The sequence below is a fragment of the Thamnophis elegans genome, chromosome 9, assembly GCF_009769535.1.
Source record: "Thamnophis elegans isolate rThaEle1 chromosome 9, rThaEle1.pri, whole genome shotgun sequence".
In the NCBI taxonomy this organism is placed as follows: domain Eukaryota; kingdom Metazoa; phylum Chordata; class Lepidosauria; order Squamata; family Colubridae; genus Thamnophis; species Thamnophis elegans.
The window spans coordinates 65,138-89,359 of NC_045549.1; the positions used below are offsets into that span (position 1 = coordinate 65,138).

General features: G+C 53.7%; 2 protein-coding genes across 2 annotated transcripts; one reads left to right on the forward strand and one right to left on the reverse strand.

The window, feature by feature from the left end:
- Nucleotides 1-387: 387 nt before the first annotated feature.
- On the forward strand, nucleotides 388-14,532 carry M1AP (meiosis 1 associated protein). The gene is made up of 9 exons (XM_032224282.1): nucleotides 388-879; nucleotides 3,485-3,670; nucleotides 5,551-5,725; nucleotides 8,374-8,550; nucleotides 10,899-11,060; nucleotides 13,241-13,449; nucleotides 13,636-13,845; nucleotides 13,934-14,077; nucleotides 14,372-14,532. The coding sequence occupies exons 1-9, from the start codon at nucleotides 628-630 to the stop codon at nucleotides 14,504-14,506; spliced, it is 1,650 nt and encodes a 549-aa protein (XP_032080173.1). The 5' UTR covers nucleotides 388-627; the 3' UTR covers nucleotides 14,507-14,532.
- An 821-nt stretch (nucleotides 14,533-15,353) lies between these two features.
- On the reverse strand, nucleotides 15,354-23,885 carry DOK1 (docking protein 1). The gene is made up of 5 exons (XM_032224011.1): nucleotides 23,748-23,885; nucleotides 18,116-18,412; nucleotides 17,085-17,184; nucleotides 16,629-16,801; nucleotides 15,354-16,410 (listed from the first exon to the last, which is right to left on the reverse strand). Exons 1-5 carry the CDS (start codon nucleotides 23,814-23,816, stop codon nucleotides 15,379-15,381), a joined length of 1,671 nt encoding a protein of 556 aa, XP_032079902.1. The 5' UTR covers nucleotides 23,817-23,885; the 3' UTR covers nucleotides 15,354-15,378.
- Nucleotides 23,886-24,222: the final 337 nt, after the last annotated feature.

The following is a 24,222-nucleotide window of genomic DNA, read 5'->3' on the forward strand; positions in this document are numbered from 1 at the left end:
TGCGGCACAAGATCTCCTCTCAAAGGCTCCCTGGGCAATCCTGGGGCTGCCACGGGGGTTGGGGAAAAAATACAATCCGTTTGTATTTGGAAATTTGGAATTAACTTCTCATGTGTTTGGGTTCACACTCTTTGATTTGGGGTTGGCTTAATATTATGTTTGAACCCAGGTAATTCAACAAATGTTGATCAAACCATGACTTAATGTAATGTTTAAACCTAGTTTGTGCATATATAAGAATTATTTTGGAATTGCAGTCTTGTATGGAAGAACCACCAGATCTATTGAGACCAGCACCCAAAATTCCCAACCAGAATTCCCCTTAACTATTTAGGCCAAGAATCCTGAAAGTGGCCGTATGAACAGATTTGGATAGTCTTGAAGGTAGGAATTGCTGCACGCAATGCCCACATTCATACCGCACGGTTTCCACTCTCACAACAGGCAGGGTGCTGCCCTGCATCGGATGTGGGGCTGCTGGTCTTTACACCCTGATGCTCTTCTTCCACCCTTCCATTTCTCTCTCTGGCATCCTCTGTCTTCACCAGTGGCAATACACTGTGAGAAGAGCCAGCCCTTGACTTCTACTTTCCAGGCAGCCACAATCTCAACTGCGTTCAGAAAACCATGGGTCCCGGAAGGCAGAGACCTGGTGTTGTGGAGAAATGTCCTGCCACTCCCACTGCTCATTCCAGGCAATCTCCACGGATCTTGGTGATAGACATCCATCCTCCCCATTGGGACAAGACCTGCCACAAACTCTGTGAAGCCTTGGAAAATGTCTTCTGCTTAGCTTGCAGCTTGACAGGCTCACCCCGCATCCCTTCATTCAGCCTCTACGTGGTCCAGAACCAGCAGGAATGCCTGCTGCCCTTTGTGGTGAGTGCTCCGTTACACACGTAAGCCCATCTACAGCAGAGTAAAATATCTGAAGGTCCCCGTTCTACTTTTTCATTAGTGATAGCTATTCTGCTCTCATGCAACCTTTGGTCCTTTGGGAATGTGATTTCTCTCGCTTGGGAGATTTTATGGATTAAATATATGGAGTTTAGTGTTCCTCTATCCATGGTGGTCGGCAGCCCAAAGGCCTAAGATACTCAGGTCTTGCAACAAAACAGTCTTTTGTTGTAGTAAAGCTCATATCCTAAGCCCATCTTGCCATGTTTGAGTGTGATGCCATTCTTTGCCCGCTCCAGTTCATTTGGAGGTTAAGTTTGGGCTTCCATTTCTGGTTTATCAAATATGCACACTAAATTATACTCCGTCCAGCTAAATATCAGGAATGGTTTACTGTGGGAAGACAAGAGAAGGGAGGAGAAGACAGGCTGGTAATGGAGATGCAGCTCTCCATCAAACTACCCACTTTAGTAAAGCCACTCAATGTATTTGATGAAGCAAGCTGCAAGTCACAAAAACTGACACCTTTTTACAAAATGTTTTAGTCAGAAAGGGTGCTACCAGATTCTACTTAATTTTTGGTCACCATAGACTGTCATGGTTCTCCTCAAACTGTCCAGCTAAAGGTTATTTTTAATTGCGTCATTTTTCATTCTTTGCTAATCTATTCTGCAACTTTCACTTTTGAAATCCTTGGTGTTCGCTGAGCTTGTTTGTTAACCAGACATTTCATTACCCAACTAACACTATCAGTGCAAACAGTGTGCAGTTTGCACCCTGTTTATATACAGTGCCTTGCGCTGCCAGTGTTGATGGGCGTGTGGTTTCCCCCTTGGTAGTTCCTTGATAAGGGTGTTTCTTTTCCCCTTGATTATTTGTCTGGTGTTAATCCCTTCTTATTTGAGAGTTGGCTGTTGGCAAGGATATCGTCTTGCCTTTTTCTTTCTTTCTTACCTTTTTTATCGTCTCTTTTGACATCAGCTGTTCCAAGTAAAACTGCCTTTTGCAATTGACTGATGGTGATTTTGTCTGTATCTCAGTGGTATTCAAATGCTGCTCCAGATGTGTTGGAGTTTTTACACCGTGTTTCCCCGAAAATAAGACAGGGTCTTATTTTCTTTTGACTCACAAAATATGGCTTGGACCTTATTATCAGGGGAGGGCTTATTGTTTTGGGGTTGCCAGGCGGCTCCTCTCTTGCAAGCGGGCTCCCAAAGAGCTGGGCACAGCCTCGGGCGAATGGCTGGGTCGCACTGTCGCAGCAGCGCAATATAGCAGCCATGAAGCGACCATGCTCACAAGCAGCCACCCGGCAAACCCCCTTTCCAGCCTGGCACAAACAACTGACCTAGGGGTATTGCCAAGCCGCGTGAGCGCCTGTTCACCGCCTCCTGGCTCCCGTGGCTTGGCGCCTTCAAAATGCCAGTGAATAGCACTGTGCCTGGCTGGAAAGGGGGCTTGCCAGGTGGCTGCTCGTGTGCGTGGTTGCTTCATGGCTGCTGTATTGCGCTGCTGCGATAGCGCAGCCCAACCGTTCACCCCTGAGGCCCTGCCCGCTCGCAAGAGAGCAGCCACCCGGCAATTCCCCTCTCCAGCTGGGCATAGCGCCGCTCACCAACCTAGCGGTATCCCAAAGGCGCCAAGCAATGCGATCACCTTTGCCCTCCCTCCGGTTCCCGCGACTTGGCACCTAGGTTGGCTAGGTTGGTGAGCGGTGCGCTGTCTGGCGGGGGGAGGAATTGTCCAGGGGGCTTATTTGCGGGGGAGGGCTTATATTTTTGCCCACCAGAAAAATGTGGCATGGCCTTATTATCAGGACATGTCGTATTTTCGGGGAAACACGGTATGTACCTCCCGATTCCCAACAGCTCTGGATGACTCACGACAGTAAGACAAATGAGTTACAATAAAGCCAAGAGAAGGTGATAAGGGTGCAAGCCAGCCAGACTGGATGGAATGAAGCAGGTGGTCTCGCATCCCCCCCCCATTCACCAAAGGTGCTGAGAAGAGTCACCAGGGCTGCTCTAAGCAATGGCAGAGGGAGAGCTGCCTGGATCTCAGCAGGAACCTCCTGCCAGGGGCTGGGATTCAGCTTTGCTGAAACCAGAGTTATTGCCTCTGCAGCATTCCCCTTTTCACTCACGTCCTTCTCTGGACAAAGAGGGTGGGAAGTTCATTCCTGACGTGTAAATGCTTAAGTGCTGCCTTCCGTATTTTGTCCCTTTAATACGGGGGAAAGCCCAACGTTCCTCTAGTGGAACGTTGCGATGGTTTTTACTCCCCATTGTGCCACATTTTCTCTGGTGCGTTATCTAGCCCCCTTTAACTTTTTCTGATACAAAACATAGTTTTCAGACAAGCATATTTAGCCCCAAACACGGGTAGCTTCTTTCTGCTACTTTTTATGCTGATTTCAAGAGTCGTTTCACGTAAACCGTATCAGGGGGCAACATTTGAGCAACATTTCTCAGGCCCAGCCAAGGTGCCCTGGGTGGTGCAGGTAGTGGGGGGGGGCGGTGCCCTCTTCGCCAGGGCAACTGGGAGCAGGAGAGCCACCTGTTGTGCTTCTTCCCCATTTCCCCCGCAGGCTCTTAAAGGGGGCTTCGCTCGGCTCAAGAGCTGCTTTGCGGAGCTTTGTGCCTTGCCAAAAGAAGGGGCCTTCCAGCCCAGAGAAGAGGCGGTGGTTCAAGCGGTGCTGGACGGGTTGCAGCAGTTCAAACAGTTCACGGGTGAAGGCATGGCCGGAGCCTCTCTCAGCCGCTCTTCTGTGGAGGTAAGGAAGTGGGCGGGGCCGAAAGGGCGGAGGTCCGGCGCATCTGAAGAGGGGCCCAAAGCAGAGACAAGGCAGAGCAGCCCAAGCGTCATCCAGAGAATTCCACAGGGCCCCCCCCCCCTTGGGGCCGTCATGGGCAGACCCTGCTGCTGTTCTGCCGTAACCGTGGCCTGCTGGGTGCATCCGGTGTAAGGCTTTGGGCAAAAGCAACCAGTATATATTTTGGATAAAAGTTCGCTGGGAGTTCTTGGAGTTGGTTGCACCCAATGGATGCCAAGAAATGTTTCTGAATATTTCTACAAAGAATTTTTCTAGAAGAAAATAACAATTGTAAAAAAAGGTTTTTTTATTTTTTTCCTTGTAAAACAAACATTTCATCATTCGTCAATTAGTGTGTCGCCTGAGTACAAATTTTTTGTGTGTCATAATAGCTACAGCTTACCACCAAATTCTTTATATACATCTGTTTTTATTTTAACATTATACATATCTCCTGTTATAACATTTTTCTTCCTAAATTATTTAATTTTATGCTTTTTATCCATATTGATTTTCTAACCAATGATAAAATAGCCGCCATATATTATAATAATCTGATTCTTACTTTCTTTTAACTGCTAGTGTTAATCTACTCATTTCTGCACAGTCTAATATTTTCTTAATCACATTTTTATCTTTAGGGATTTCTTCAGCTTTCCAATTTTGTGCAAATACAATTCTAGCCGCAGTTATTACATGAATAATCAAATATACATTTTCCTTACTATGTTTCCCTGGTAAGATAGCCAACAAAAACAGTTCAGGTTTTAAGTCAATATGTTGCTGCGTCATCTTCTCCAACCGCATTCAAATTCTTGCCCAATATTTTTTCACTTTTGTACAATTATAATGAACAACTCCACCTTTTGGAAGAGATTTATTGTTATATTTACAAGGCTTATAAGCTGCTCTAATCAGATCCAATCCGAGCAGCATACAATTCCTTATCTTTAAGTTACAATAATAATGTGCAGAATGGTGCAGTCTGTTACACCCTTCTTTACTATAATCAGTATCTCAAGGAAAAAACACAGTCAGGCAAACTCTTAACAGCCAGCTCTTGCCAAATATGCGGTTTCATGGGGAGGGGGCAGTGATAGAGAAGACGTGTCGCACTGCTTGAGCGAGGGGACATAGAGGGCCTGCCCCTCTTCACCTGATGGGGCAGACAGACATTATTGGAAGAAGGCATCTGGCATATGTCCATGTCCTAAACCAAGAAGGGCTTTAAAGCTGCATTGAATTGCATCCAGAAGCCAACTGGTCACCAGTGCAGCTCCCACAGCGGTGGTGGGCCCAGCAAGAAGCGGCTGAAACTACTCAGGCTGCTGCATTTGGATCAAAAGAGTTTCTGGATGCTCTTCAAGGTCAGCCCCACACAAAGCGCATTGCAATCATTCTCTCCACCCAAGACTGAGTGATTAAGCAAAGCCTCCTGTTCCGGGTGGGGGGTGGGGGAGTGGGGTGGGGTGTTATAACTGAAAATTTCCTCCATGGTGATCAACCACCGGAAGTGTCTCTGAATCAGGGTTATTTAAAGGCCACCAAAACCCAACCAACCCTGGGAGGTAGGCTAGCTTAATAAAGGGCAGCTTTGGACCAAGGAGATTTTGTGGGATTTCTAATTAAATAGGGACTTGAGCTAATCTCCTTTGGACGAGCCGTCTCCTTCTCCAATGCATCTGACGGGCACTGTAGCTGCCCACCGGACACGGCAAGGACTGGGGAGCAGCCATCATGCCGGGCTCTGCTTGGAGCAGTTGGTACGAGGAGCGTGAGTGTGCTGTCGGTTAGTACGGCGAACCCTCCTCTGAACTGCTACGGTTTGACTTTTCTTCCAGATTACGATCCTGACTAGCCAGCCCAGCAGAAAAATAGCCAACCAATTGGATGTTGGATTGCAGGGTGTTGACCTGGTTAGCCTCCACCAACTACAGGTGGTTGAGGTTTCTCAGCAGGCAGTCCAGGAACTCTTGGGGGCACAGTGGGGCGGAGAAGTGCCCAGCAGCAGTGGAGGTGAGTACGGCAGCCTGACGTTTACGCCTAGAAATTGGAAAACCTGACACCGGCTACACCTAAGTCTGATGGGCGCGTTCAGTCTGCAAAATCTCTCCAGATATGGAATCTGAGCCTCGGAACCCAGGACAATATCAGCTGTTCTTCATCTGCCCCTGAAATCCCAAAACAAAAGGCAGCCTGTCATTAAATTGGCTCCCCTCACTGCCAGAGCAAGTGGGGGGGGGGAACCCTGTTCGCTTGTCCACCGTTTATTTCATTTTGTAACAACCTGTTGATGCAGAACCTGAAGCTGGCATGCCACAATTATTAGTGCATTTAGCTGATCTAATAAAGGTACCTGCTCAACTCTTAATTTTGGAATGGATTCAGATTTATTTTTCCATTTTTAAAAGAGTGAATCTGTTAAAATGGACTAAGATGCAGATTGTTGCCATCAACTGGATAGCAGTAGATTGTTTTCTTCCAGCTTCATTACTCCAAGATCTCGTTAGTCCCTGCTAGCTCTGATCCCATTAATCTGTATGAATAATCAGAATTTTGGCACCAGTGTGTGCAGCTGTTGCTCCCTTCAAGCACCTGTGAATCCAAAGCACCCTTTGCCCCTATATTACATTTGAATCGATCTTCATCACATGATCCTATGGCTCACCAACTCTAGTATCCTGATGAGGATATTGAGAAAGAGGCCACCCTTCATTCACTGTGCTGCTGCCCACCATGCAGCCATACCGGCTGCCCTCTTTTCTCCCCTGCGGCTGCTGAGACGGGCTGTAAATGCAAGCAGGCTGCCATGTATCCATGTTTTGGTCACGTGGCCACAAGGTCCCTCCAACAGCTGTAACCTCAAGGACCAGCTGGAATTACCATTTGTTCAGTGCTGTCCTAAGACTTGGTTCTTGGTTCTGTTAATGGACCCCAAAGTAGCATTTGCCTATCCCAGGCATTTTTGAGGTGCATATTCTCTGTATCCCAATTTTCTCTGCTTTTGGAAAGGATAAGGTAAGGGTAGGGTAGGGAATGGGGAAGAGTAGCTTAACACGTTGCACTGGAACTTCTTATACTAGGCAGAATTAGGATTCTGCCTAGTATAAGAAACTGCTTCACCTATCCCCTTAGGAAAGCATGGCTCTTGAAACTGTTATCAAAAGGAATTTTTACTGAGAGAAAGTGATTGCAGAGAAGTCAGACGGAATCTGAACCCTAACCCGTCCACCGGTAGCCAATACAATTCTGCATAGGTGTTTTGCCAGCTCTGAGGCATTAGCTTGATAGCATCCCCAGGCCAGTGGGGGATTCCGGATTCCATTCCAACCAGTACGGTTGAAACTGCCTCAGTGTTACCCACATGGATGCGCGCGGATGCGTCATACTTGCCTGCGACGCTTCAGCTGTTTGGTGGAGCGTCGCACAGGCACCGTATATGCCATGCGTGTGCACAGAAGCACCAAAGGCTTAAAGGACAGGTAAGGAGCTCGGGCGGGCGGGTGGGCCCTCTGGAGGCTCTGGTACATCCATACTGGGGCGTACCGCCTGCAACCCACCACTGCCCCAGGCACAGCGACCTTGGTGTTAGGCTGGAACCCGCTGGGAGGAAGCCCATCTGTCTTCAGGACAGCCCCCCTCCCTGAAACCCATGCGGTTACAGCAAAAGCATGCAGAGAATGGAGCAGCCCCCATAGCCCCCTCCCCACTTCTCCATAGGAATGGCAGCCTCCCAGCAGGGGGCCTAGCAATAGGATAGGACAGAATAGGAAATACGATGGGAGATACGGTATGATATATGACACAATAAAATAACATACAGTAGAGTAAAATAACAGAAGAGAATAGAGAACATAAAATAATTGAAAATATAAAATAATTGAAAATAGAAGAAAATAGAAAATAAATAGAAACAGAAAACAGAATAGAATACTTTATTGGCCAAGTGTGATTCAACACGCAAGGAATTTGTCTCCCGGTCATAAGCCCTCAGTATACATACATACCAACAATAAATAAATAATAAAATCAGTGTGCATACGAACATATAACCAACATGTACATATAAACAAGGTAATAAGAAACCAATAGGAGAAGGGGACATGCAAGATGGAAAGGACATTAGCAGTACAGCCCTACTCCGTGGATAAATATCCTCAGGCATAACAGAGAGAGCCGTGGGAACAGAGGGTTCAGCAAAGTGATGGCACAAGAGAGAGAAAAATGCCTTTGTGTCTAGTTGTTTTGGCATGCAGTGCCCTTTAGCGCCATCCAGAGAGGAGGAGTTGAAACAGTTTATGTCCAGGATGTGAGGGGTCTGTAGATATTTTCTGAGCCCCCCTTCAGACGGGTGCAGGTCCTCAATGGAAGGCAGGCTGGTTGCTGTTGTTTTTTCTGCAGTCCTAACTATCCGTTGAAATCTGTGTCTGTCCTGTTTGCTTCCTGTGCCAAACCAGTCACTGACGTACAAATGACAGGCTTGAGAATTCCCTTGCAGAACAGTATCAGCAAATCCTTGGGCTCTCTGAGCTTCCTGAGCTGGTGCAGGGACAGCATTCTTTGTAGTGCCCTTTTGATGATGACGATGAGCCTCTTGAGAGTGGGCGGCATACAAACCCAATGAATGATGATGTCCTATTTGATCTCCTCCTCGCCTCTTGCAGAGGGCACCACAATCCTGAGCACAGAGGTTGATCTGCAGGCTGTGGAGAACGATGTGGTGGCCTTAGAGGACTTTTTCAAATCCTGGCTGCACGACCATGCTCCGGATCAAGAGCACCTTCATCTCCTCCTGCCTGCCAGGACCACCAGCCGCTCTGAGGCACCAAGCAGCGATGCAGGTAACCTACCCTTGCCCGCAGGTGCCCACAGGGGCATCCGTGACACATTGGTGCCATTTTCTTGGCAAACAAATTACAATAAACAAAAGTAGTAAATCGTAGAAGGAACCACTGTCCAGGGCAATAGCCCCACCGTGTGTTCTTGCCGGCCAGGGACTGAGCGTCATGTGTCCCTGGCTCTCAGGGTATGTCCTTCTGCCCTCCCGAGTCAGTGCAACGTTTGCCAGGCAGAAGTTAGGAAAGGAATCTGCAAGGGCGTCCGAGGGGCTCTCTGCTCCCCAGATTGAACTGTCCCCCAGGAAGGAGGGGCCCAGGGAGAAATAGGGCCACGTCCCAGATAAGGCTTTGCATGTGGCTATTCCCTTCCCTTCAGGCTCTTCATCTAAGTCCCCCTAGACCTCACATCCATGTTATACCTTCCGTGTTCCGTGCCTTGGGGGGGGGGAGAGGCTATTCTCCCTTTTTCCCTCTTTCATTTTACTTTCCTGTCCAAATAAGGTTTGTTCCATTCTTGAAAAAGTGGGGAAAACGCTCTGACTACAACAACAGGAAAGATGCAAGGAATACAAGTCTCCTTTATTCAGTGGCAGCTGTTCTTTTTCAATTCATTTTCTTTCTTTTAATTATACATTTAATTTATAAATAATTCATCATCTCTCTGGAGCGGGGTCGTTCTGCAAGGCTGAAAATCGGAGGGCAAAAAGATATCAAAGGAAGGGCTTCTTCCCAAAGCTGCCCTTGTTGGTGCTGGGCGCACCTCGGCCGCTGGGGGAGAGGCGCCACTTTCTCCGCCCCAAGACGCCGGCTGGGCCGCGCCTCCCCAGAGTCCTTCGGCTGCCTGCAGGGCTGCTGGCTGCACTTAAACTTAGCGCTTGCACAATGGGGGGGGGGCTCTCCTCCTCCTCCTCCTCCTGGAGCCCCTTGCAAGGCGGGGCATCGGCTGCAGCCAGTGTCTCTCGGCAGGGGAAAAAAGTCCCGCCTCTCCCAACAAGGGCCGGAGAAAGAGGCAAGCAGGGGGGAGCTTGGCTTCCGCTCAGGAACGCAGAACGACCCTCCATCTGCCCCACTCGCCCTTCTCTTCTCAGGGCAGGCGGGGTGGGTGGGGGGGGGGCAGCTGAGGGGGATCCAGAGCAGGGGGGGGGGCGAAAGAGCTTCATTTATCTGGGAACCTGAGACGATTCTTCATTTAAATTGTATGGTAAAAAAAACACCCAGAAGAAGAAGAAAGAGCAACATCAGCAAACCCCCTCCCACCTCTCCTTCTTCTTCTTCTTTTTTTAAAATGGTTGAAGAGAGAACACACACATGAGAGAGAGAGAGAGAGAGAGAGAGAGAGAGCTCCTCTTTCCCGAAGTGGAATTGAGTGGAGGAGCAGTCCGGCTGGCTTTCTTTTTGGCCGGGGGGGGGGACGGACGGACACACAATAAAAATCCAATTTCCCCCAATAAATGGGGGGGGGGGAAGGCCCGGCAGTCCAGAGTCCAAAAGGGGGCAGGGGTGGGGTGGGGTCTGTTCGTTGGAGGATGGGGGAGGAAATCCCTCGAAATCTGGGCAGGAGGCTATTCAGAGAGGGATCTGCCTGGGTCTCTTCTTTCCTCCCCCTTAGGCCCCCCCCCTCCCGGCTTTCTTCCTTAGGCTGATTTTAAGGGGAGGGGGAAGCAACGTGGGACAATAGCTGCTAAAAGGCTGTGAGGGGGGAGAGAACCCCTTCCGTGATATCGACCAGCTCTTTGCTTCCCCACCGCCTTTGAGCATAAAACGCAGCAGCCCCAGACCCATTTAATTTATTTTCAGAGTCCCAAATCTTTTTTTTAAATCTTTCGGTTGAAATAATAAGATCAGCTTTCAAGGAAAGAGACGGGGAAGGGGGTATGTTTCTGTGGTGGAGTGGCCTCCATGGAGAAGACAGGATAATTTTTCAGGAAGGAAGGGAAGGAAGGAGGGTGAAATAAGAGGAGGGAAGAAGGAAGGTGAAATAGGAGGGAGGGAAGAAGGAAGGAAGGTGGAATAAGAGGGAGGGAGGGAGGTGAAATCAGGAGGGGGGAGGAAGGTGAAAGGAGGGAATAAGGAAGGAAGGTGAAATCAGGAGGGGTGATGGAAGGAAGGAAGGGTTGAGGATGTGAAGGGGGGGGGGGGTCGTGTGACTGGGTAGGAGTGCATGAGTTGGTCACCCCCACCCAGGTTTTGGCTCCCAGTGTGGAAAATGGGTCCAAATGGCTCTGAGTGCTTAAGGTTGCTAACCCCTGCCCTGGGCTAAGGGGGGGTTGCTGGACAGAGAGACAACACCCGCACACCTGCTTGAGTGATGTGCCACTTGGGCCCTTCGCTCTGCTCTCCTACCTCCACAGCATGGCTGAAGTGTGATGTCCAGGAAAGATTTCTCAGCCCTGCCCAGCTTCCTGCCGCTTGTGAGGGTGGAACAGCAGGAGTGGACAATGCTGCCAGTCCATTCTGGATGGCCCCTGGCCTGGCCCCACGCAGACTGAGAGTCCTCAGGTACTGGATTGGGTGAAGGGCTACTGTGACTCCCCTCACCTGCTTCCTAACAAGGATGACCCCCCCCCAGCCCTGCCCCAAAACAGATTTAACATGGGGGTTTCCTCTCCCCTCGGCAGAGCTCTGGCCTGAAGGCGGCCTGCTGGGCTTCGATAATACTGCTGCTGATGGCCCAGTTAGAGCTGGGAATAGCCCCCCACACACACACCTCCCTCCATTGGCGCAAATCTGGTGCAGGCACATTTCTGTGCAGTTCTGGGGCAATACACACACACACCGGTCATTTTGGCTTTGGCCGTGACAGACTGGATCCCTGGGTTGTGTGTCACATGCTTGGGGGTGGGGGGTGGGGAGGATTGGTGGTCAGTATATCAATTCCATGGACCACAGTATTTCTGGAAATCACTTGTCTTATATCCCAGAACTCATCACCTAAGAAGTGTCATTGGAGGGATGCATGGCAGACCTCTAGTCAGCCCAGGCTTGTGTCAAGGCGGTGTGCCCAGAAGGGGGGCAATCCCCACCCCCACCGCCAAGAGAAGCTGCTCCAGAGGCCTCCTCTCCCCCCTCCGCAAGCGCTCGGTAGCACCGTAGCATCAGCGCAGAGAAATCACAGCACAGCGGCTGGGAAACTACTGGCTGTTTTTGGCAATGCCACTGTTTTCATAAATTACAGTTTTGTTTGGGAAAGGGATCTAGGACGGAAGCAGCAGAAGTGGCTTTGGGGGTCAGGAAGGGAAGTCTCAGCCGGGGGACTCCTACTTGTCCAAGGGTGGAATAGCAGCTCTGGAAAGGAAGCTGCAAGGAACGGCAGATCCCCCCCCCCTTTTCTTTTAACCCTGGGGCTGGGAGACGGGCAGGCATACCAGCCACGTGGTTGTACTTCATTCCCCAATCGGCCTCCTGGGCTCTACGTTGCTCTCACCAAGGGCTCCAGCTCCGGGCTGCCTCTGCTGGGTGGCGGCGCTGCAAAGTATTCCGGGACGTTCTCAGAATGCCACTTGCCAAGACAAAGGGGCGCCGTCTCCCTCCCTCCCACGGAGAGCCTGGATGTGCAGCCCTTCCTGGCCGAAGCAGCAGGGCACTCTGGAGCCCAGAGCCCAGAGCTTTTGACAGGGGAGCTAAAAGCCCACAGAATGTGTCTGCGGCCAGTGCAGGTCCAGTGGGGGTCCGGACGGCTGGTCTGCCTGTGAGCTGGAGGAGCCCCACGCAGAGCTTGCCCCACACCCAAGCTCTCGAGGCAACGTTTATGGAAGGAATTAGCCCAGGCCCCCAGGGAGGGCCCCGAAGACCCCGCTCAGGCTCAGCCCATGGAGCGGCACAAACGGCCAGCCCAACGGACCCCCCGAGACCCTCTGAAGCCCCAGGAAAGCACGTTAGGGGGCCGTCTGGAAAGGGGCCTTTGGAAGAAGCCCTACAGGCTGGGCTGGAAGCAATTAAGCAGACATGCCAGAACCAGGAACCTGAAGGTTTATTACAGAAAAGCTCTTTTGAAGAACTTGGAGCAGCCCCAACTCTTCTTTTGCTGAACTCGGTCTTCCATTCCTGCACTGCTGCTTCCTCTTCCCCAAACGGGATGGTCCTTAGGGCTGAACCCACCCCAGCCGTAGATAAATCTGCGTGATCAGTCAGGGGTGTCCGCTTTAGGGAAGGGGAGGCTCCTGTAGGCCTGGCCAAGACAAGGACACGGGTTTTACAGCTCAGCCACGTTCTCCAGCCAAGCATGAGGATTTTGCCCAGGGAGGGGGTGGGGGGAGGCAGCCAGCCCTCCACTTCCAAGCATTTGTGCAAGGACCGATAGCAGCATTTGGGGCTCTGCAGTATTTGAATCGCCTGGAGCCCATCTGTCGCTCCCCCTCCCCCGTTTCCTCCTCCTTTGGATGATTCAGTTCACCAGAAAACCCTCCCCCCCCACAGGCTGCTCCTCCCCTTCTGGAAGCTTCCTTCGAGGGAGTGAAAAAGGGTTTTTTGATAAGCCCCCCTCTTCCTCCGACCCACCTTCAACTGACCGTATCTGTCAGGCAAGGGTCAGCACAGCTCCTGCCCCTCCCTCCAGGGTCAGCCCCCACTGAGGCAGGCGGGGGAGGGAGGGGCTGCAGGGGCTACTTTGGCTGGGGGGGGGCGCATTTCCACCCATCAGCAGGGCGTCTTAGTCCCCACTGAGTGGCCTCCTTGCAAAGATCTCCCTGAGCAGCGTCCCTGGATCCTCGGTCAGTAGCTGGATGGGGCCAGGAGCCCAGTGACCCGCTTCCCTGTCGCAGGGCCCTGAAAGCTGACGGAGTCTGTGCATCCATGTTTTTGGGCCTCCCTCTAATCGTAAGGCCCACAAGCTGTTGGCAGCTGAGCTGGGACGAACTGGAGACCAACCAGCAGCGTTTCCAGGCCTTCTGCCACTGCCTGCAAGTGAGTCCAAAGGGGAGGGGGGGGTCCGCAAAGGCCACCTTGCCAACCGCCCCGAAGCCACCAAGCCTTTGGGGCAGAGGGGGGGCCTCCTCAGGCCAGCTGTCCTGCGTGTCAGTGGCACCTCACGCCCACCAGGCAGGAGCATCACTCTGCTTTGGCACAACGCACATCGCTTTCGTCTTCCAGAGGAGGAAATGGCTGCTGCTTGCCAAATACGAGGCTTGGGCTGGGCCAGATCTCAGTGGAGGCCTCTCCGCCAGCACCTTCCAGGTCCTGCTGCCCTCGGACTCCTGCTCCCTGCTGCTGCGCCCGGTAGTGGCCCGAGAGCTGCTTCTGCCTTGCAGCTTTCCTCCCCTCCCAGCTGAGCTGCCAGAAGCAGCACTCGCTCAAATGGAGGTAAATGAGGAGAACCCGGGAAAGGGATGGGGCACCCGCACCCCACCCCTGCCTTCCCCTGGGACCGACCCAGCCTCTTGCGCTGCAGGGCATCCTTGGCGGCCTGGAGGTTGAAGCACACTACGATCCCCTGCGGGCAACCGGTCATCTGTATCAGGCCTTGAAGAGGTGCCTGGGCCGCCTGCCCACCTCCCGGGCTCAGCGCTGGGCACCGAGGCAGTGGCCCCGCCAGGTATCAAGGGGCGCAGGACATGGGGAAGGGCGGGGACAAATGTGGGCCTGGCAGCAAGGAACCGGCCCAGGAGGCAGGGGGGGCTCCAACATGGCTGCCTAGGAGGGCAAATGCACAAAGCCCCCCAGTAAGGGCTCTGACCTAACACCCAGGGCACCTCCCAGCCTTTGGGACGGGCTCTCCCACTAACCAAGCAGGATCCCTGCCATCCCAACAGCAGGAAGGGCAGGGACAGACGGATGGATGGACACACAGACTTTTGCCCCAGCAGTGACGGAGATTCTTCCCCCACAGCACGGTGGTCGTGTGCATCCCAGCAGGGCCAGGGCCACAGTGGCCCCACTGCAGGTGGCTCTCCCGCCTGCTGGCTCCGGCAGCCGCCCCCTTTTTCTGAGCCAAGGAAAGGTGATCCCAGAGCCTGAGATGTAGCAGCCTTGGCCACAGAGGGAAGACTCTGCCGCCCTCACAGCCTCAGAGCCAGCCTGCACCTCCCCACCCTCACCCAGAAGACTCCAGGGAGGACGGGGGTCTGTGTGTGTTAGATGTTCCCCGCAAGCCTCGGGCAAGCGCTGGGGCCAACCTGCCTGTTTCTCCCCACTTCCACCAGCCTGGGCTCCATGCAGAAGCGAGCGGAGGGGGAGGGGGGGTTGTGGCACTTCCTGGTTTCCGTTGTTCGGCCCTCTTCCGCCCTGGCTCAGCCACATCCTCTGCTCTGTGTCAATAAACCACCTTGTGACAGCCTGAGCGAGCAAGTGTCTCCTTCAGCGCCTTCCCACAACACACACACACACACCCCCCAGTGTGGCTTCCGCTGCCCCAGGACCCCTTCTCAGCCTCCTGCAAGCAGGGCAGCCTCAGACACAGAGCCGGGAGCCTCAGCCCACCACGCAGGCTGCCCCCGACCTGGGTGTGAGGCTGGCAGTGGGCCAGCAGAGGCTCTCCCCAGCAGCAACCAAAGGAAGCGCCAACCTCCTAAATGGCTTGTCAGGTGCCAGGGAGGCTTTCTGGGCTCACTGCTGAAGGCCGCAGTCCCAAAGAAGCCATGTCCCAGAGGCCAGGAGGGGTCCGTCCTACCTTTGACAGCCATTCCCACCCAGTGGCTTCATGCTTTGGTCTGTGTGGCCCTCAGGCTAGGTTGGGGCCCTCTTGAAAGAGGCAGCCTTTGTGCCCAACAAGGTTGCTGTCACTTGGGCTCTCGGCCTGCCTCTTCCGAGAAGACACATGCATGGCCGGCCCCCCTCCCCAGCTGGCAGCCTGCAGAAGGTCCCCCTGGAAAGGCTGCTCCGGCTCGGGGTCCCTTCTCAGATCTCCCCCAGATCTTCATACACAGCAGCCGGCCGGCCTTCGTCCACCGATTGCTCAGGTCCCAAAGGGCCAGGGGCCGAGGGTGGTTTGATCACGCGGCTGTAGAGGGGGTCGCTGGCGTTGTTGCTGTTGTTGCTGTTGCAGGCCCCCTCCAGGCCCGGGGTGGGGGCCGCTCTGGGCTTACTGGCCTCCAGCTGAGCAGATTTCTTGTGCGCCCGGGGGGGCTTGGGGGCAGGGCTAGGCCTGGAGGGTTTCAGCCCGGCCTTTTGGTGGAAGGCAGGGACGGCATAATCACCGGTTCCAGGAAGGTACAGCAACTCATAGCCAGCTTGGCTCTCCAAGCCCTGAGTCCGCCAGGCCTCGCAGGGGAGGCGTGCCTCGTCGTAAATGGCGGCCGAAGCAGGGGTGGGCCACGGGGCCCTTCCTTCAGGCTCATCATAGATGTGCTGCTTGTCGCTCGGCAGCCCGTGGCCCTCGCCCGTCCGTGCCCTGGGCTGCTCCTCTGCCAGGCTGGAACCCCGGCCTGGACCTTCTTCCTGCCACTGGCTGTCAAGGGGGTCAGCGTACAGGGAGTCTGGGCGGAGCCGCGTGCCCTTCAACGCATCCAGAGGCTCAGAGTAGACGTTGCTGGTGTCCTCCAAAGAGCCAGCCGTCCCGGAGAGGGAGGGCCGCAGCGAGGGGGAGCTCAGCCAGGGGTTTTGCCCTTTGGGCACGGTGGCCTCCTTCCCCTCCCCAGCGACGCTGGCCCTGGCTGCCAGGGCACCCCTGGGCGCCCGTCTCTCCGGAGAAGCAGCCGTGCCCTCGCCCTCCAGGCTGAGGGAGTTGGCCATGGCACTCTGGAGGGAGAAGATGCCGGGGGCCTCCATCTCAAGGGAGCTGCTGCTTTGCCGATGCTCTTCCACCTGGGCCTTCTGGGCCTGGATGGCAGCCTCCACCACGTGGAAGATCTCGCTGCCCTGCTTGGTCTCAAAAGTGAAGTTGCCGGCACCGGATTCACAACGGCGGCCAGCTTCGAAGGAGAACATCACCTGTGGAAGGGACGCCTGGGGCTGTGGTCAACCAGGGCGCAAGTAGGGCAGCCCCCGAGGAGCCCACCCTCACAAAGCAAGCGCCGGGGAGAGGTTTGTCCCCCTCTGGCTCAGTGAGTCCAGCTACCCTGCTTCCCAGGTCTCCCGGGGGGGGGGCAGGGGGGAGGGAGAAGACAAAACCCCAGAGGCCCAACTCCTTTCCTGCCCAAAAGTCTCACCTTGTCCCTGCCGTATCTGCGGAGGAGGCGATAGGGCCACGTGTAGAGGGGCAGGCTGGAGGGGGCCTCTCTGAGGATGAGCTCGTTCCAAGAAGCCTTCAGCAGATACCTCCCTTGCAGCTTGCAGCGCTCGGCCGCTTCCGTCTTCTGCACGGTGACCCAGAACTCATTCACTGCAGCCAAGGGGAGAGTCAGCGTGGAGGGCTGTCCTTGCAGGGAGGCCCCCGGGCACTGCCAGTCCCTCCCTTGCAGGATGGGGGGTGAGAGAGCACATCCCATGCCACCCAGGAGCGTCCTAGACTTCCTGCCCCCCTCAGGAGCTCCCAAGGCAGGGGACTGACTTGGAAACTGGGAGCAATCCCACCTCTCGGCCCTCCCGTGTTGCTCCCACAGAATAAAAGTCTCCGAGGGGGACCAGCTGGACCATCCAAGTTACACTCAGCGCTCAAGCCCTACCTTCTTCTCTTGAGTAGTAAATGGAATTTGTGGCCATTTCCAGGTCCCGTTCTCCAACGGCCTCCAACGTAGCAGAGGGGGTCATTTTCCCAGGGTTAGTCTGTGATGAGGGGCATAAAGGGTCTCAGTGGCAGCCCTTGCCTGGCGCTTCAGCAAAAAGGACCAATTCTTCCCCGGTCGCCCAGTGTCCTTGGCAGGATTGGCAACTGCTGTCCTGTCAAGAGCTCAACCCCTCATCTTGGGGGCCCTTCATGCAACTCTGCATGAATCCAACGAAGCTCCCCAACCCAGAGCTCTCCAGGTGAACAATGGTGCCAGCCTTGCCACTGGAAGCTCCCCCTGGCAGTCTCTGGGCTCAGCACTCCCGAATGAGAGCCCATGGCCCTTTCTCTATTCTCCCAGGACTCCACTTCCAGGAACTCTTTCTGGGCTGGCTGGACCCTTTTTAAAGTAAGTCCCTAGATTTAGACATAGTGCTAAATTTGGGTCAGATCAGTCACTCGGGCCCACTCCCCACTTTCCTCTGCATCAGTAGTGGGTTCCGGATCCCGGTGCAACCGATACGGTGCAACGGGACTGGGGGTCCACTACATGAACGCACACAGCACACACACGAGTACTTACCGCCTGCAACGTTCCGTGACACCTCCGCAAGACTCCAGCTGCGCGGCAGAGTGTCGCGCAGGCACCGTATGCTCCGTGCACAGAAGCCCCAAACACCTCAAATACTGGTAAGGAGCGCGGGCGGGCGGGCCCTCCGAAGCACCGTACCAGAACGGTACCCGGTGCACCCATACCGGGGCTTACCGGTCGTAACCCAGCACTGCTCTGCATGCACCACCCAGCTGTCAGTTTCTCAGGAGCTTCTTTTCCCTCCTTCCCTTTGGCTGCTTTGGCTGTGGTGGCCCTCTGTCCACTTTTCCACCCCAAAACGTATCCCGCCTGGATGGGTCTGCGCCCAGAATGCTTAGCTCTACCTTTGCTTTAGCTACTCCCTCCCACTTCCACCACCGCCCACCAGCCCCGCTCACCAGAAAGGCTGCCTCGCAGAGCTTGGCCATCCAGTCAGCCGCCTCCGATGGCTCAGAGGCAAAGACGTAGGTGCGGCTGCTGGTCTCCAGGCAGAAAGCAGCCAAGCCGTCCTTGGGGCTGCAGTCCAGGGCAGGAGCCACACTCACACAGTCTGCCAGCCTCACAATCTTCTTGTCCAGCTTCTTGGTACTGATCCGGTCAGCTGGAGCAGCCCCTTCCTTGCAGTCAAAGAACTCAAGACGGGCAACTCCATGAGGACTCGCTGGGTACAACACAAACCAGCTTTTCTTCCACCGCTGCAAACAGAGACAGACTGTGACAGCAGATCAAGGGCGGGGCAGAGGGGGGCAGCCAAAAGGGTGGGGGGTTCCTGGATGAAACAGATTCCCTGGGCCCCTTTCCGTCCGGAGTCAGGCCTGACGATGGGACAGAGAGGCACTCGTGGACGATCTGTGGCAGGAGCGGGAAGGGGGCAACCACTCTCCCTCTCCTTGACCTCTCAACTGCCTTCAGCGACCTTTGGGGCGAGCTGGGGCTGGCACTAGTTCAGCTCCTTTCCCCAGGGCCGACCCCAACCAGAGTTGACAAGGAGTTAGAGATCCAGCCCTCGGCCACTCCCAGGGCTCGGTGCTCTGTTTAACTCGAAGCCACGGGGTCAGGTCATCCGCCACCAAGAGTTGAGATATCATCAATAGGCTGATGATACTCGGCAGTTTCCTGCTCCTCCTTAAGCAGGAGCTCTAAGGCAGCCCCCAAAGGGCACCCCAGTCTCGAATGAGGAAATGCAGCCCCATCTAAAATAAAACATGGAAAGTCCCCAGAACCGGGAGTCCTGATTTCTGCTGCCACTCAGTAGCATCAGGACTGAGCCCGAGTAAGCTCTACCCTATTCAGGCCTTGGGACGGGATCTCAAAGCCATCAAGGGATCAAGATGTATCATTTCCTCACCCAATGGTGTCATGTAGATATGTTGAAAGTGGGAGTTTGGAGCCCTGTGGCACCCCCACAACTGAGGGGCGGTGGACTCGACTTCTTCCCCCCCCCCAAAGTATCAAATGGATGGGACCACTCCCAACCCCCTCCCCTTTTCCAGGAGGCCACTGTGATCCATGGCCTTGAAGGCTGCCTAGAGATCAGGAAGCCCAAGGATGGCTACCTGGTCCCCATTCCTGTTCTGCCAAAGGTCATCAGCAAGCATGCTCTCTCCCCGCCTGAAACCTGGCTCCAGATAATCCCTTTCCTCCCGAATCCCTTGGGGCTTCTCCCTAGCCAACCTCTTTGCAACTTCCCTAAAATGGAGAGCACACACCAAGGCTTCCTTCAGAGCTGAAGCAACCAGCTCCCGTCCCAGGGAAGCAGACAGCATGATAGGGATCCAAGCAGAGGCCGCCTCCCGGGCGACTTTAAAAACCCAGATCTAGCAAAATCTACTTCATCGGGAGACAAAATCAAACACATCCCAGATAAAATGCTCCAGACACCTCAACTGGGCTTATCCAGATGAAGCCCCACTCTGAGCAAATCTGAGAGGTGCAATGACAATAAAGGAAACGGAACTGAGGATCCACCAGATAATGAGAAATCCAGCATATGTCCCTGTGCTTCATCCTTCCATAGCAGGGATTGAATTATCTTAAATGCCAGATGGCTAGTGGCAAACACAGTAAAAGTGGCAGTTCTCACCTTTTTCAAGCATGTGATTCAGAAATAAATCAGAGGCCAACAAAGGGGAGAAAAAGTACTCAAATAATTAATAAATAACTTAAGATGTTTCTTAAAAACATCTGCAGACCCAGAAGCTGGGTTGGACAAAGCATCCCAATTCTAATTCCAGAGAGACCAACAAGACACAGGAAACAGCCCACCGCTTTCTTCCCCAACTGCTGATGCCTCCTCCACCTATCTAGAAGCCAGAGCTGGATTTCTCTTCCACGGCTGGCCTAATCCCCTAACCAAAAAAACTGGCAACTCGTTTTGGGATAGAAATTTCACAGCCAAACTGGGTTCTTGTTCTTCTCCCTGGCCCTGAACCACATTTTCTTGCTAGACTGAGAGGATAAACAGTATGATCAGACCACCCAGCCTCTTTGCCCATCTAAGCCGAAAGCCCAAGGATCGCACAACTTAGGCCCTTGCTTGCTCAGGTGGCTCTTTCCTGTCCCTTCCACTGGCTCTACAATTTGCAGGTTTTGATCAAGAGAGAAAAAGCCTTTCCAAATTACCCCCCAAGGTGGAATTTGCCCTTCTCGAGGTAATAGGGGGTGGAGTCGATTCTCCTATGTGGAGAGTGCTCCGCAACAGCAAAATAAAGCAATTAAAAAAAAAACACAAATTCACATTAATCCAGCAAAGGTTAGAATAAATCAACATTCAACCAGTCAACTAAAGATCAAAATGAAAAGAGAAATTAAAACTGAGGCATGCTTAGGAGTAACCAACAGCTGAAAAGAGAGGATGGAGACCCTCTGGCTGCTCCTACCAAGAATTTGCAACCATCAAGACTGCTCTTCCCAGTAGGCCCACAGACCTCTGAGGATCACCTTTGGTCATTTCTAGTTGCTCTCCTTCAAATCTGGGGAGAGGGCCAGCAAAGAACTGGCTTTGGCGACAAAATCAGCTACTTGTTGGCAGGAGAGAAAAAAAACTGCATACCGTTTTCAGAGGAGTTTCTCACTGACAGGGTTTCAAGGACCCTTCTCTTTCTATCTCAGATCCCATCAGGGATATGAGGAGCCTTTTGCCTGCCTGCCTGCCTGCCTGCTTGCAATTGCATTTACTGCTCAGAAGCCTGTTTCCTCCTTGGGGAGTCCTCAAAACGTTCCCCCACTAATTCTGAATCCTTGGGCATTTCATCAATCGCCAATGTCGGGACAGGACCATGAAGACTTCTACCCCCTTTTACAGCAAGAATTCAATGTTAATACCTGCCCCATTTCTAGGTCTTTGCTTCTGAGGAGAAGAAACGCTGGCAGACAAGACAAGGCTTGACGTGGACAGCAGAGGAACCATCCCCGAGACATGAGGCGGTTGCTGAGGGCCTCTCAACCTTCCCTTATCCCTTCCTCCCCTTCCCCTTCTAGGTAGGTTTCTTTTAAAACCAACAAGGGCTATTTTGCAGTTCCTTGGCTGCTCACTTATGTCTTGTGTTTGTGGCCACTGTGATCAGTTTCCAATCAGTTCAGTAGCTCTTCTACTTTGTAAACAGTCCTGGATGTCATTCAGGGTCACGTCCAAAGCTATCTAGCATAATTGGGTGGAGGATCGTCACTTAGTAATATTTATTAGATAAAATACAGCCACATTTGGGACATAATATGTGACCTCAGGGATAAACCATTTCAGATTTTGTGCTGCAACTCAATATTGCCTGGAGTCTTTCTGTCTGGGGAATAAAACTGCTTCCCTCTTTTTTTTTTCCTTTTCCCACTGCCTTTCCATTCCCAGAGTACTGGAGATGGCTAAGTTAGTCGGAGGGCTTGAGGCAGTCTGGGAGCACCTGCCCCTTTGGAAGATTCCTGCTTACTTGTCATCTCAACACCCCACAGCTTCCTTTCCTGATCTCCCTTAAAATGTCAAATTCAGAAGTGCCATATCAATCAATCATCTTCTCCATCCTACCAGCTTTCCTTTGTGCGAATATGGTTGCTCCTGACCCATATCCTGGGCCTCAGCCTTCTGGCATTGACATAAATGCCTCTCGGGAAATGATTTCATCCAATGGGAAGTCCCGGTTGCCATTTCCAAAGCTAATTAGCTTCTCTCTAGTAACTACCTAAAAGTAGTTTAATTTTATTAAACTTGTCAGGCCATACAACTCTGCACCAGCTCTGAACAGGTGACTAAAAACTGAATACAGATAAAATACCAATAAGAAACCCCAAACATTATTTTTAACCTAAACTTTCAGAGGACACACTGCTCCCTCAACCCAAGGCCTGAGGAAAGAGGCCCTTTTAAAACCAGTAAGCTGGGGGGCTAAGCACATTTGATGCTGTTCCAAAGGGCAGGTATTGTAGATGGCACTACTTGATTGACAGGACCAGGATCTTATCAGTTGGGCAAAAACCACCTTTGCAGAGCTGGACCTTGTGCATGGCTTCACAGTTGATAGCCAGCACCCTGAATGGCACTCAGAAGCCGCCTGGTGACAAAGGGTGCGATGCGCATGAAGTACAGAGTAAGGATAATGACCTGGACAGAAATATGCACAGAAAGTGTTATCTATGCAAAAGGAGCTGAACACATTTTAAGTCCGGAGTTGTGAGCTAACATTTGGAAGCAGCCTCTGATTCCCAGGATTTCAAAGAGGACGAGGAACAGCACAATTAGACTTGCAAGATTCTGATGTTAGAGCCAATCTCAGTAACAGTAGTTGCAGCCTTCTTTCCTGCGGAATTGATTCCCTGACCTGATCTACCTTTAGATGGGTAGCCACATAGATTGACTAAAAAAGTAAAAGAGGAGCGAGCAACTGACCAGAATTAAAGATGACAAGTTAACTACCTCAGTAATCCACCTTCAACTCTGGAGCAGTTTCTCCTGCAGAGACTGAGCAGCAACCTAGTAAGAAAGGCCAAAGAGAGGACCGGAAAGGGGCAAAGCAGCCACCAGCAGCCATGCTTCCTACTCCAAGTCCAGGCAACCCTCCTCCACCCCTGCCAGAGACAGCGGCTGCCTCTTGCTCCTTTGAGAATTAACCTCTGGGCCAGAAAGGCAGAAAGCTGCTTTCTTCTGCTCTGGGTTTCTAGACAGAACACACACCCCTCCCAAGGGGGGGAGATTAATCCCCCACATTCAGAAAGATCTTTGGGCCCTGACAGCTCATGCCCCCCCCCTTTTCTCTCTTACACTGCACTGTTTTAATAAAGGGCGATGCTTGCAGCATGGATTCCTTGTGTACACCAGCAGTTTTCAAACTTTTACAAGTTGCGCCACAGGACAGCTGAAGAAAAATTCCAGGAACCCTGAAGCAAGAGGCTAAGCTCTGGCGAGAGAAGATTGCCTGCCTTTGAGAAAACGTTGCACCGCCCTTTGCCTGCCAGGAAACGCCCCCCCACCCCCACTGGTTCTGCAGAAGTTTGAAGAGCCGGATCTGCGCTACTCAGCGGGCAGCTCTGTAGGCGAACATCCCGATACACGAAGCAGAGCCAGGGGTGGGTTTTTTCTGCCCCTCCCCCGTCCGCAAAAGGCCGAGAAGCCTCTCCGGGTGGGCTGCGGGGAAACCCTGGAGGCGAGCAGCCCGGGGATTGCAACCCAGCCGGAGGGTCTTCCTCGCAACTGTGCCCGGCGCCTGCCTCCTCCTGGGAGCGACGGCTTTTCCGAATTCAGCCGCTCTTCCAACTGGCGGGACACCGGCAGGGCCAAAGCCCCGCGCTCCCAAAAGCAGGAAGTGCGAGCCCGCCCGGCTTCCTCCCCGGCAGCGGAAGGGTCCTGCCCGGCCACTCTCCCAGCGGAGGGCAGCGCCGTCCAGGAAGGAATAGCGCTTCCCCCGCAGGGCGGGAGCGAAAGAGAAAGGGGGCGACGGCTGCTGGGCAAGGGGCCAGCCGTTCCTTCCCCGGGCTGCACGGGAAGAGGAAGGCGCGCAGGAGCAGGGCACCCCCCGAGCGGAGACCCCCGCCTCGCGCGCCTACCTTGGCCCCCAGGAGCAAACCCGACGGCTGCTGGAGCAGGAGCGGCCCCGACTTCACCGGGGGGTCCATTCGGAGCCTGGGCAGGGCGGCGGCGGGCGGCGGCGGCGAAGCAGAGCCACTCCGGGTCCGTCGGAAGAGGGCGGGCTGCTGGAGGGCGCGTCACGCGCTCCGCCTCCCCCGGAGTGAGCTGCGCGCGAGCTCGCGGGCCCGGAAGAAAGGCGCGGCGGCTCCGAGCACGTGCCGAGCGCCAAGTCCCGCTGGAAGGAAGCAGCTTCGCCCGCGTTGTGGCTCCGGACGCGCCCCTTGGGGAAGCAGGCGGCTGCCCAGGCCGGCCCATCTGAAGAACGGGCGACCGGAGCGCCTTGGCCCTGGCCTGGCAGGAGATGGAGCCTCGATGGCTGAAGCGTCCTCCTGATCTCTGGCCCGGGGCCGGAGCAGCAGCTGCGGGCCTTTGCTTGGAGCGGCGTCCTTCCAA